Source organism: Alligator mississippiensis, chromosome 5 (genome assembly GCF_030867095.1).
Source record: "Alligator mississippiensis isolate rAllMis1 chromosome 5, rAllMis1, whole genome shotgun sequence".
NCBI classification, from domain to species: Eukaryota; Metazoa; Chordata; order Crocodylia; family Alligatoridae; genus Alligator; species Alligator mississippiensis.
The window spans coordinates 100,973,521-100,985,623 of NC_081828.1; the positions used below are offsets into that span (position 1 = coordinate 100,973,521).

Genomic DNA, 12,103 nt, shown 5'->3' on the forward strand with positions numbered 1-12,103 from the left:
ATGTGACACTACACAACACAGTGCAATGGAGTTTTTGTTTCATCCAGGAACATTTCTGTAGCACTACCAGCAGGGTGCATGTTTGTATGCCAGCTTCTTACAGAACTAAAAAGGGCACACACACTGCTACAAATATGTATGTTCACAGCTTAAGCCTCACAGATCTGACAAGGTTTCTTCAGCTTTATCCAGCATACCAACCCACTAAGCAGGTAATAGAAAGGACTGCTAAGAAAAGTAGCATTTTAACATCCAAATCCCAAAACTTGAATTTTACTCATCAACCACGCCAAATACCATTATCTTTCTTTATAAATAAAACAGACCTCTATTTTCTGAACAGTGAGAGAGGAGATAAGTAGTCACATCCTTACCTGGCCATAATCTGTCCTGAATACAACTACTCCCTCTGCACAGGAGTGTACAGTGCTTGGATAATGTTGACCATTTTCTCGCAACCAGACACGAGACCCCTACAGCAAACAAAGAAATTAGTTTAGAATGTGGCATGGGGTTATGTTACAAATGTACACAAATAGTTGAAAAACATTTTTCTCGGAAACAATTCCCACAAGTAGGAGCCAAACAAAGGCCAGGTCCAAGGAAAAAAGGAGAAAGAACAAGACCACCTCCCAGTGAATGTTTGATGGCTCCTACAATTACTAGTTTTGTGTAGAAAACAAGGACTACAATGCCCTCTTTTTAAGTGCTCCAAAAAAAGCTGGAGCCAACTCCTCAAGTCATGTTTAATTTGTTAACATACATAAAATTACATCAAAGTGGTATTTAAGTTGATGATACAACATAAGGATCAATCCCAAAGCTGGCAACCTTGCTGGGCTTTTTCATTTTCCTGCATCTCTTAGGAGTACTGCCCTTTAATTTAATCTATTTTAATTTTTTTTTTTTCCAAAATCCTGCCTTATTTTGGGAGCTTAGGTCAAGACTTGGAAGAGCCCAAACAAGAACCCTGAGCAGATCTGACAAATTTAAGATTTTTTTTTTTTTTTAAATGTTTAGGGGAGCTGCCACAGGCTAGTCAGCACCTTCGCTGCCCCGCCCCACAACAGCCTGTGCACTTTGTTGCCCTCCCTGCCACCTCCAACAATATGCAGCTTCAGCCCCAACCCAGGCCTGCCCTGGGGCCATGGAGAGAGGCAAGCCTCTGCAGGCTCAGGTGGGGCCGGCTCCTCACTGCTGCACACATTCCCAGGGGGCAGGGGGACCCATACCCCCCAGATCTGTGCATGGGGCAGGGGCAGACTGTCCACTGAAGGCTTGGGCACCCCACCCTGCTGCCCTCCTCCAGGGCCTCCACAGCCCAGGCACAGCAGAGCAGATCAGGGCTGGGCGGGGAAGCTCCTTGCTACTGCAAGCTCTGTGCTGCCCTGACAAGGCATCCCCTGCCTGCTCTGCAGCAGCAGGGGGCACAACTCTGCACCACTGCCCCCACTACTGCAGGGCAGAGGCAGGGGACGCATCACCAGGACAGAGCAAAGTCTGCAGTGGCAACAAGCTTCCCCTGCTAGGCCGGATTCCACCTGCTGAGCTGCTGAGGCCCAGGGGGAAGGCAGCATGACAGTGAACCTGAGCATCCCACCCACAACCCCCACACACAGATCTGGGCAGCAGAGTTCCCCCTGTATGCCCCTGCCAGGAGTGCGCACAGCAGCTGGGAACTGGATTTTCCACCCCCACACAAGCTGCTGTCCCATTCCCTGCCAGGGCCCAGCAGCTGCACATTCTGGCCCTGAGCCCCCAGCCCTGCCCAACTCGCTCCCTCTCTCCTTACAGAAAAGTAAATCCCTCCCTGTCCATCCCCACAAGACTTACTTGTGGGAGCTGCTCTCCAGGATGCCTCTGGTAGCCATGCACACAGTGCCCCCTGCCTGATGGCCCTCCTCCTGCTCCCCCCCCCCCCAATCCCCTTGCAGGCTGAAACTCTACCAGCCTGCAGAGGGCTCTTTGCAATAGTGCAACATCCATGTGTTTCTCCATTGAAATGAGAAATCCACATTTTCCTTGGGTAACAGCCATGGAGACCCCAGTAGCAGCCATGCCCAGTGCCAGGAAGCTTGCTGCTGCCACTGGCCCCAGGCAATAGTGGCAGCCTCCTGTCATCTTGTGTGCAGATCTGGGGCTCGCACACCCAGGAGGGCTGCAGGGCTGTGCCAGACTCCTCTCGGGGGTGTGGGTCCCCAGATCTGCACACAGAACGACAGCAGGCTGCTGCTGCCGGCTGGGACCAGTGCTGAAGCCAAGCAAGCCTGGCTTTAAAACTCAAAAAATGTTTCAAAACATTTTGAGTGCCCTCATTTTGTTTCAAAGCCTTTTGTTTTGATTTCACTGTTTCAAGCTCTTCGAAAGGAAACACCTGGCAAAAGTTTGCATAGCCCTAGTAGATAGTTAGTGTTTCCATACTCTTTGAATTCAAACAGTCTTGACTGTTGACAGAGTAATAGGAAGACAACAGTAGCTTGAAAGATAAAACTGACATTTGCAGCTGCTTGTCAAGTCTATTCAGTTATCAACAGGCAGTTGTCATCTAGAGCACATGGCTACTTCCCCACTACTTTAACCAGCTCTAATATTCACACTTGTTTGCTTTAAACTACATGGACACACAGAACTGATGCATGCATGCACCTGGATTAAGCAAGGCTCACTGCACTGCCAATCATAATGATCTCTGTCTACTCAGCCCAGCAAAGAGACCTCCACTCAGTGTGCTACCTATGGTGCAAACCACTAAAAGGTGTTGAAGGGGTGGGGTGAAGGGGGCAGGAAAAAAAAGGCAGGTGAATAAACCATCCAATGAAATCTGTGCTGGCTTGCAGTTACGGGCTTCCTACAAGACTGCCATCTTGATTGGTTCCCCTACCACTGCTGAAGCTCCAAGAGGGATTATGTCTCCTGACACAAACCAATTTATAAACATCCCTTATAGAAAGGTAAACTACTTTGAGAAACTGGTAAACAGGCATTCTAAGAACAAATTAGGTCTCAAATAACTGCTATGCCCTGACCAACTGCTGCTTTGCTTCAGTTTGTGCCAGCAGATCCTTTCACACCTGTGCGGGCCGGGTCTGACCCCGGGCCCTTTTCGTCGCTCTGCACGCGGGCTGTGGCCAGCAGCCCGGGCAGGCCAGATCGGAGAGGGAGGTCGCCGAGCTAGAATTAGGCACAGACACGTAACGGTTGATTTTAAGATTATTTTACTTACACCGAGATGGTCGTGGTGTAGGCTGAGAACTTGCCTGAGTTGCGGTTACAACAGAAAACACAAACACACGTGGAGGTTGCAAGGCTCCACGCAGACAAACTCCGGATGTCCAGGACAAGCGCGCATAAAACTCGTCGTTACGTCTTATAATAGGCTCCGTTCAAAGACGGGAAGAGGTGGGCGGTGGATCAGGCCGCCAAACTCCTCTGAGCGACACACAGGGTTTCTATTACCCTGCCGCGCACACCCAGAGTCCCCACGAGATGGATGCGGAGTCCTCTTCAGCTTGGGCGGAAACTGCTCAAGCCTCTTATACGGCTAGCAGGCCAACCGCTAGCCGCCACGTGTGAATAATTTAGCACTAGCCAATTGCGGGGCACAAATTTGCATACGACAAGCGGGAAATCTTTGCACCGTGCATTTCTGTGTTGCAAAGGGAAATGCACCCTGCAAAGATCGCTGCAAAGTGGCGGGAACACTCCTTTGCACGCGGGTTCTCTGCGCAGCAGAACTCCTCCGTACAATGAAGTTGCAAACCCACGGGGATAATTCTTAGTGCCGAAGCGCACACAAAAAAAATCAGACCTTTGGGTCATGACAACACCAACTGAACTCTTCTTGCTGTATAAGACTAATGTAGTGGTGGATGTCACAACCCAGTTAATCAGTGCCACTAGCAAGAGATACCATTCAAGTAGTCAACTAATGGTTAAAAGAAATCTTTGCCAAAAACTCCTGAAACAAAATCCTGGCGGAGAGCTGTATATAATTTATGCCCACGTCACAAACAAGAAACGAAACTTAAGACTGGTCAGGGTGAAAGGGGATAGCCCTGCCATAAATCCCTGCAATTGGTCAAGAAACAAGCGTAAGCCCCTCATCATAACCTCATACGTAACAGGCAGAAAACCTAACCCACTACCTTGTAACCTGATAGCAACCTGAGAGCACAAAGAACTGCTGCTTGCCAGAAAATTAAAGATTCCACATAATGGTTCATCATTGGGTATCTCCGTCAGACACCTCTGTCTATAAAAAGTTTAGCAACTTCCACCCAAGCCAGGCAAAACTCTGGGGAATCTCTGAGGAGAAACCTGAGCTCATCACCAGAGTGACTTGGCAGTCTGATCAGCTGTCAATTACCCCCCCCCCATCATCATAAATCTTGACATATCAAAGCCCTGCAGGCACAATAGCACGTTTTCGGCGCCACATCCGTCATAGATTGGCTGTAACCTGTACGTTTGACTATAATTGATGCAACTGTAACGAAACAAAGGCTCAGCCTGCGTCGCACGTCACTATCTGGGCAACGTAAGTAAACAATCTCCTGTAACCAACACGCGTCTGTGCCTGGTTAATTTCACCCCATCCATCACTACCCGCCTGTCAGGGTGAAAGTTTTACTGCTCCGGGGGGGGGGGGGGGGGGTCAGAAAGCAGCTGCTGGCTGGCTGCTCTGATTTCCGACAGTGGATAAGCAACTTTTTAGTTCAGAGTTTGGGTAGGGGCCTATTTGCACTGAACATCTCTCCCCCACCCCTCTCTCCACTTACATTTCTTTACTTTTCTTACTGCAATCACTCAGTTTCAGAAAAATGGACTAATGGAAACAAACTGTGGTAGAACAGGGTGGCACCTTAGAAATCATCATGTTCAGAGAAGCAAGTATGTTCACAGGCAACAACCTACTTCAGGGGTGGGCAAAATGCAGTCCACAGGCCAAATCCAGGCCACCAGGCACTTTCATCAAGCCCACAGCACTCCCCAACAAACTGTGCCCTGCCCAGCCCTTCCGCCCATGAGAAACGAGCCCTACACCCATCCCCGACATATCCTATTATGCCTCGCTCCCACCCTCATGGGCAGAAGGACCCTGCCCCTCTACCGCAAGTGGGGTTGCTGCTGCAGGCTTCCCTAGTGTCCAGCTCCCTCCAGGCAGCAGGCAGGGAAGGGGGTGGGATGGGGCTGCAGTATGGAGCCTGTGCCCAGGGGACAGCAGCGACACGGAGCTTGGGTGGGCAGTGTGTGTGTGTGTGTGTGTGTGTGTGTGTGTGTGTGTGTGTGTGTGTGTGTGTGAGAGTGTGTGTAAGGGGTATGGGTCCACCCTCCCACACTCCCTCCCTCCATGGCGTATAGCCCTGGTAGGCAGTGGGGGGCAGCAGGGCAGGGGCTCTGCTTGGCACTGGTGCCTGGCTCTGGCCAGCACTGTGAGGAGCATAGCCCCCGCTGGGCTGTTTGTTTCCCCCGTGCTCCCCACACTTGCAGGGCACAGGAGGAAAGCCCCAGGCACTGGAATGGGCTGGGGCAGGGAGAGCAGCCGGCTCCAGCACCCGAGGCTTCCTTCTCATGCAGAGGAGCGCTAGGGAAACATGTCCCAAAAGGGGCTCCACTCCTCGCTGTGATGTGCAGCACTGGCCAGAGTCAGGCACCAGCATCCCCCCGCTTGGTGCAGCAGCAGGTGGGAGAGATCCTCAAACCCCTCACACCACACAAACAAGACAACCCCCCCCCCCCCACACACACACTGTTGCCCGTGTTGACTGCAGGAGGAGAGTGTTTCAGAGACCAGTGTGTTCCAGAACCACAACCCCCATCATACCCTATGCCCCACCCACACACAGCCACACCCCAAGCTCCCCCCACCTCCCACCAGAAACACCCTGACTCCCACCATGCACACAAACACCCCCTCTACCTCCCACTATACAGACCCACACATACCCCCCCACACAATATACAAAGACTAAAAATTTATCTTTGAGTTATAATGCAATAACTTCTATATACAGTACACAAACACAACAAATATTTTTGTAGTAAAATTAAAGTATATTATGGTAGGTGTTTGACTTTTAGTGTATGATTTAGTTTTTTCTGGTTCTAAGATGGCACCCCCCCTCCCAAAAGGAGTATTTCTGGGGGGCAAGGGGGGGGACTTCTGGTGGCAAAGGTCAGGGATTAAGGGTGGGACTTCCAGTCCCAAGAAGGTGGCCAGGGGGCAGGGCACCTGTCAAGGGGCAGGTCTGCCAAGGGCCTCATGGGTAGCTCACTAAAGCTTGTTAAGCAGACCTATTCCCTAAGTAATTGGCCAACATCTGACGAACTAGGTCAGGGGTATGTCAGGACCCCAAATGTTCTCTCTACTGGGTTATTGGGAAAGAAGGTTGGTTGTACAATTACCTCACTTGTACAGCTGGAAGAATTCAGTGAGTAGTTGCTTCACCCCAAAAAAAACAAACATGTTTTGATCATGGCAAAACTATTCATTTGCAGTCACAACTATTTGCCAAATTTGGGTCAATTTTACATTTTTATTTATTCTGGAAAAATAACAATAAAAAATACCTCCCAATGCTTTGAAGAAGCAGCTACTCACTGATGTGCACATACAAAATCCCCACTAGAACAGGGGTGGGTGAAGTCCAGCCTGTGGGCCAGATTGGGCTCACAGCAGTCTCCATTTCCCAGCAGCCCCCACCTATGTCTCTGCAGCCCTTTTCCATGGAGATCCCAGGAGTGGCAGAGGCATGACAGCACAGGGCTAGGAGCATCCAGACAGTGGATTGTCCCAGCTCTGGACTACGCACACCTGCAAGATTCCAGACTGGAGCAGCTCCCCACCAGCACTGCTGGAGCCAGTCTCCATGGAAACCCTGGCTCCACGCTGTCACAGCACTGCCGCTACTGGGGTCTCCATGGAAACTGGCTGCAGTGACACAAGCAGGGACCACTGGGAAATAGAGTCCAACTGCTGGCCGGATTCACCATCTTGCTCACCCCACCCTAGAACAATGGTCTGAAACAATGCAGGTCAAAAGATCAAGTTGAAGTGGATGAAAGTAATCATCCAACAGAATTCAAACACCCAGACTAGCCATTTTTCAGGCACATTACAAAAGACCCTCCATTTTAAAAAAAAAGCTTAACCAAAATAACTAGAATAAAGGGAGAAGGAGGAAAATGGAGAGATTTTACATGTACATTAAGTTCATCAAGGGTTTCAAATAGTAGAAGAGGGACTAAAGGATTTCACAAAGCCTTGTGCTCATCTGGGAGGTAGCATATTTACTTCCACATAATGTGCCCCCAAATATAACATGCACTTTATTTTGAGAAGGCCACCAAAGGGGGGGGGGGGTTCTTCTCAGAGTATGGGTAGAGTATCCGAGGTCTAAATGTTGAAGGGCTACGCACCAGGCCCGGGGGTCCTGGGGCCATGCACTGGCCATCATGCCACGTGGCAGCGCTGAATGCAGCTAACGCTGAGGCTGGAACTACATGCTGAGTGCAATCCACAACATGGCCCCAGAGTCAGCACATGGTCTCAAATTCAGCACACTGGATCCAACCCAACACATCACTTTGGAGCTAGCACAAGGGGTCAGACTTGGCACTCTGACTCAAACCCCACACACCAACCCAGTTCAGCATGCAGTTGAGGAAGGGGCCTCTCTCCATGGGTCCAGAAATTTGGCAATGGGGTGAGGATGGACCAGGGGACTAAAGAAGAACCATGGCAATTAGACACTCCCACTACTTCAGCACCCCCTTCTTTCATCCACCAAATTTCTGAATCCATGGGATGTCCCTTTTCTTCACACATAATGCCTAATTTTCCACAGCTAGGTTGGGGGGGGGGGGGGGGGGGGGGAGAAGAGGGAGGAAGGTTGGATCCCTCCCCCCCTCTTTTCTTACTTTATATTGTATGAGGTCCAAGCAACAGCTGTTGATTAACCTTGAATGGAGTCCAGCTCCTTCTGTTTCAGTAATTGGAGATAATACAGCACCCTGGGATAGTACACTATACCAAGAAAACATTGTTGCAGGTGATTCTATTATACTAGCCAATTGCCCTTCCCTCCTGCTTGCTTGGGGTTCAGGCCTGCTCCCACCCCCTGCTGCAGCGGTGAGGGGACAGGAGAAGTGCACCCGGGCCCGATGAGGGGGGAGGACCGGGCTCAAGGCTAGGGAGAAGCCAGGAAGCTGCGGCGAGGGAAGCAGCAGGCCTGGGCCAAAACCAGCAGTGAGGAGCAGGGGAGGGGAGGATGGGACAGAAGTAGAAACAGGTCTGATACAGGGGAGGAGGCCTGCTCCTCCCCTACCCCAGTCACCGCCATGTCAGGCTGAGCCCGCTGCTCCCCCGCCACATCAGGCTGGCTTCTCCACTAGCTCAGGCTCGGTTCTCCTCCCCCACCCCTCCGCTCTCCCCCCACGTTGGCTCAGAGCCCACTCCTCCCATCCCCCCCACCGCCGGGTTGGTCCAGGCCCGCTGCTCCCTCTGCTATAGTGGCCCAACTTCTCCACACCCTCAGGTCAGCACTGCTGGCCTCATCCCCCCGTTCCATCAGCTCTACTGCCCCTGCCTCCAGGGAGCATGCCAGAGCATGAATAAAGCGACAGACATACAGGACAGACGAATAAATCTTCACTTTCTCTGTTAAGCCTACAATTGTAATGTCACCAATGTGCATGACAAAAACATATTCCAATGTGTATGACAAAGAGATGCATTTTCTTCTATTCTTGAGATCATTAATCAGTGAATAAACTGAAAATGCAGTGAACTATTTCCAGTAAAAGAAACTAAAAGATACTACCTAACAATTAACCCAAAGATAATCTTATCTTAACCCCTCCCCTACCCTGCTGTGGTTGATTTCATCTCACCTATTACTGGCAGATAGTATTTTACTGTCACATTTTGTTTAATTAATCGTTTTCAGAAAGAGATGTGATCAATGCCTATAAGAGGTTGCAGACCTATTAGCTTACCCATATGTAGACTTAACTGACATATTATAATAAATAAAACACAGAAAATCCAGCAATCAGTGACATAGCAACTGTACTACCATGCTGATTTTGAGACAGGAATTCTATTTTTAAATACAACAAAAAGTATTAATTATTGATAACCACATGTCATCCTTGAATTCTGGCCTGCTCCAAGTGTTTTTGATGTCAAGGGAAATCCATTTTATTTGCAAAATCCTAGTTGTAGAAACACATGCTAAGAAGAGAAACTCACAAAGAACAGATTGGAATCTATTCAAGTTTGAAGTGCTGCACCCGTAAAGCTTTAAGTCTTAAGTAGGGGGTGCACCGATAAAGATTTTCTTGGCTGATACTGATAGTCAATTATTCACCAGGCATATTGGCCAATAAATCGATCCAATAACCGATTTACAGGAGCACATATGGGCAGTGTGGTGAGCAGCTCCCTACAGGTAAATCTGTGGAGGGGCACAGGGGCATGGGGATGACAGATCAAGGCCCCACATGGTGAGGGAGGGAGTGGGGGTGCTGCCCAGCCAGAGCAGTGAATGGGACCCTAGGGCTGTGGAACAGGACAGAGCCACAGGCAGCTCATCCAGGTGATCAGCGTGCCAGTGCTTAAAAGTGGCAGTGGGCAAGCTTGAACTAAAACTCAACAAATGAGCTTTAGGTCAAGCACCACAGTCACTATTTTTAAGCACGGGGATGCTTTTAGGAGTGGAGTGAGAGTGGAGGCGAGCTGCCTACTGTGGGCTCTCTGCTAGGCTGCCTTTGCTTTGGGAACCATATGCTGGCCATACTGCATTCCTTGCCTGTCCAGAAGAAGGGGGCACAACTTGCCACCAGCACTGCTGCCAGACAGGCAGGAGACACAACCAGTGTGCGTGGTTCCCAGGGCAAAGACAGCGGAAGAGAGAGCCCCGAGTCCAGTGGGAAGCCCACTCTGCCCCGGGCAGATCTGGGGGGCACATGCTCCCCCCATCCCTCCCCCAGGGGATGCACGCAGTGGTACAGAGCTGCCCCCACACACAAAACACCTGGACAAGCCACCTGAGGCTCCGTCCTGCTCCTTCTCAGCCCCAGGGTTCTATTCACTACCCTGACTGGGCAGCACCCCCCCCCGCCCCAAGCCTTGCCCCACTCCCTCCCTCACTGTGAGGTCCTCGATCTGCCTCCCCTACCCCCACTCCACAGACTTACCTGCAGGGAGCTGCTCCCTAACACTGCCCAGTTGCATTCCTGCCCACATGCATGCATGCAGCTACGCACATGCACACAGCATCTAGGGGCCCTGGCCAGAAGGCATATTATATTTATCAGTGACATTATTGGCTATGCTGGCCAAAAAAAAAAGCCAACAGCTGATGATATTAAAATTTTCCTTTTATCAGTGCCAATCTGATATGCAACCAATATATTGGTGCACCTCCAGTCTTAAGTAATTTAAGAAACAGCAGAAATTGCAAGCATCTATCCTCAAATTCAGAGGCATTTAAGGACATCTAATTCAGTTGTTACAATAATTTCCAGACTTCTGTGAAACAATCCAGGCATTGCTAGGCAAAACCCTACTGACTTTGTGAGAAAGGAAAAAGCCATTTTTCTCCATTTAGCACAGCCAAGGTTTTAATCACCCTCATAATTGTCTACAGACAGAAGCAGCAGCCACTGGCAGCCAGCAACACCTTCCAGTGCAACAGCCTCCCTCATCTCAGTATTGCTGCTGTTCCCAGCAAGAGTTCAACATGCTGACTCCCTGAATGCCTCATTCTCATGCAGAAAGACAGATTATAGTGGAGAACAGTGATGGTGTGAATAAGGCCCTGCAGAGGAGGAAAATGGGAGACTGCTATCAGGGATGGAAGCAGAGGGGCACACAAAACCCATGGCACAGGCTTGAGGGGGTTGCAGACCCTGAAATAGGAGAAGGTTGGGAGAAAGCCACAAGGAGAACAGGCGAGGAGGAATTTTGGGGGGGGGGGGGGGGGGGGGTGGTAACAGAAAGCCTCCAGTCAGTTCAGCGACCTCAGCCAATGAAATGATTTGGTACTGACCAAACTCCGCTTTCTAAGAGAGTATAATCATTCACCCTCAACAGAAGCAAAAGTTAGTCTAGCACCAGGCACCATCAGAAAAACGTCTTCTATATAGCTTATGGCTTGACACTCATTTCATTCCCTTACAATAATACAGACATTTTCCACCTAGAGAAATCTCAAGTCTTGGGCAAACTATACAAATGCTACTGCTTTCTGCGCCACAGGCAGATATAACCCAGCCATTCCCTTTAAAGAAACAATGAATCTCTTCACCGTAGTTTAAGATGGGAAACAAAGAAAAAAGTGCATCCAAGTGAACACAAATGACACGTCCAGATGAGTGTGCGCGTGCCTCTTGCAACATCTCAAAGGGCTTTGAGATGCTGCAAGAGGAACATGTGGGAACAAAAACGGTTTCCTGTGCTGCAAATTTGCAGTGCAGGGGCAAAATTAGATCCCTGGATATCCAGGGGTCAAAAAAATACCCCGGGAAAAAAAAGCACGGCAGGGCACGGTCCAGGTGAAGCAACTGGAGGTTTGGGTCCTCCACAGAGATGCTCTGGTAGCCAGGCAGAGCATTTCTATGGTTGACTCTTGCCGCAGTGCTAAAGCACGCTGCTCATGTAGGGCAGGCAGCATGCCAGCCACAGGGAGCTGGACCTGGGCTCCCTGCTGATAAGTAGGCGGGGAGGGGGAGGGGCGCGGCTGGAGGAGGGGGAGGGGACCCTACCAACCCCATCCCTCGCCCACTCCCTGAGCCTCCCGATCATTGCCCCTCCCAGCCCCAGCATCCTGGCAGTTCAAAAGCCCTGCATTCACCAGCAGTAGCAGCTACCATCAGGGTCCTACCTTTTGGGGTGACCAAAAATAAAAAAAAGTTGGGGGAGGAGGGGAATTCAAAATCAGAATCTCAGGAGAAAGTTCTGGAGGTGGAGGGGCTGCAGCCTGGCACACTCGAGGGTCATGTGCACCGGGGTCTCCCTCTACCCACAGAAGGGGCAGGAGACCAGGGTGCCTGTGAAGCTCACCACAAACGCCTGTGGTGACGGCTCCATGGAGGAGCC

The 12,103-nt window shown here is 50.4% G+C and overlaps 1 protein-coding gene across 4 annotated transcripts in view; it reads right to left on the reverse strand.

Annotated features, from left to right (window-relative positions):
• The window catches only part of MYO10 (myosin X), a 325,103-nt gene that overhangs the window by 281,484 nt on the left and 31,516 nt on the right, over nt 1-12,103 (reverse strand). For 2 of the 4 annotated variants that reach the window (XM_059728622.1, XM_059728626.1), the window contains exon 2: nt 375-473. In XM_059728622.1, the coding sequence (XP_059584605.1) occupies nt 375-473 (99 nt within the window). Of the gene's footprint in view, nt 1-374; nt 474-12,103 lie in introns of those variants that run through there. The other 2 variants (XM_059728625.1, XM_059728623.1) reach the window with 2 other exon arrangements.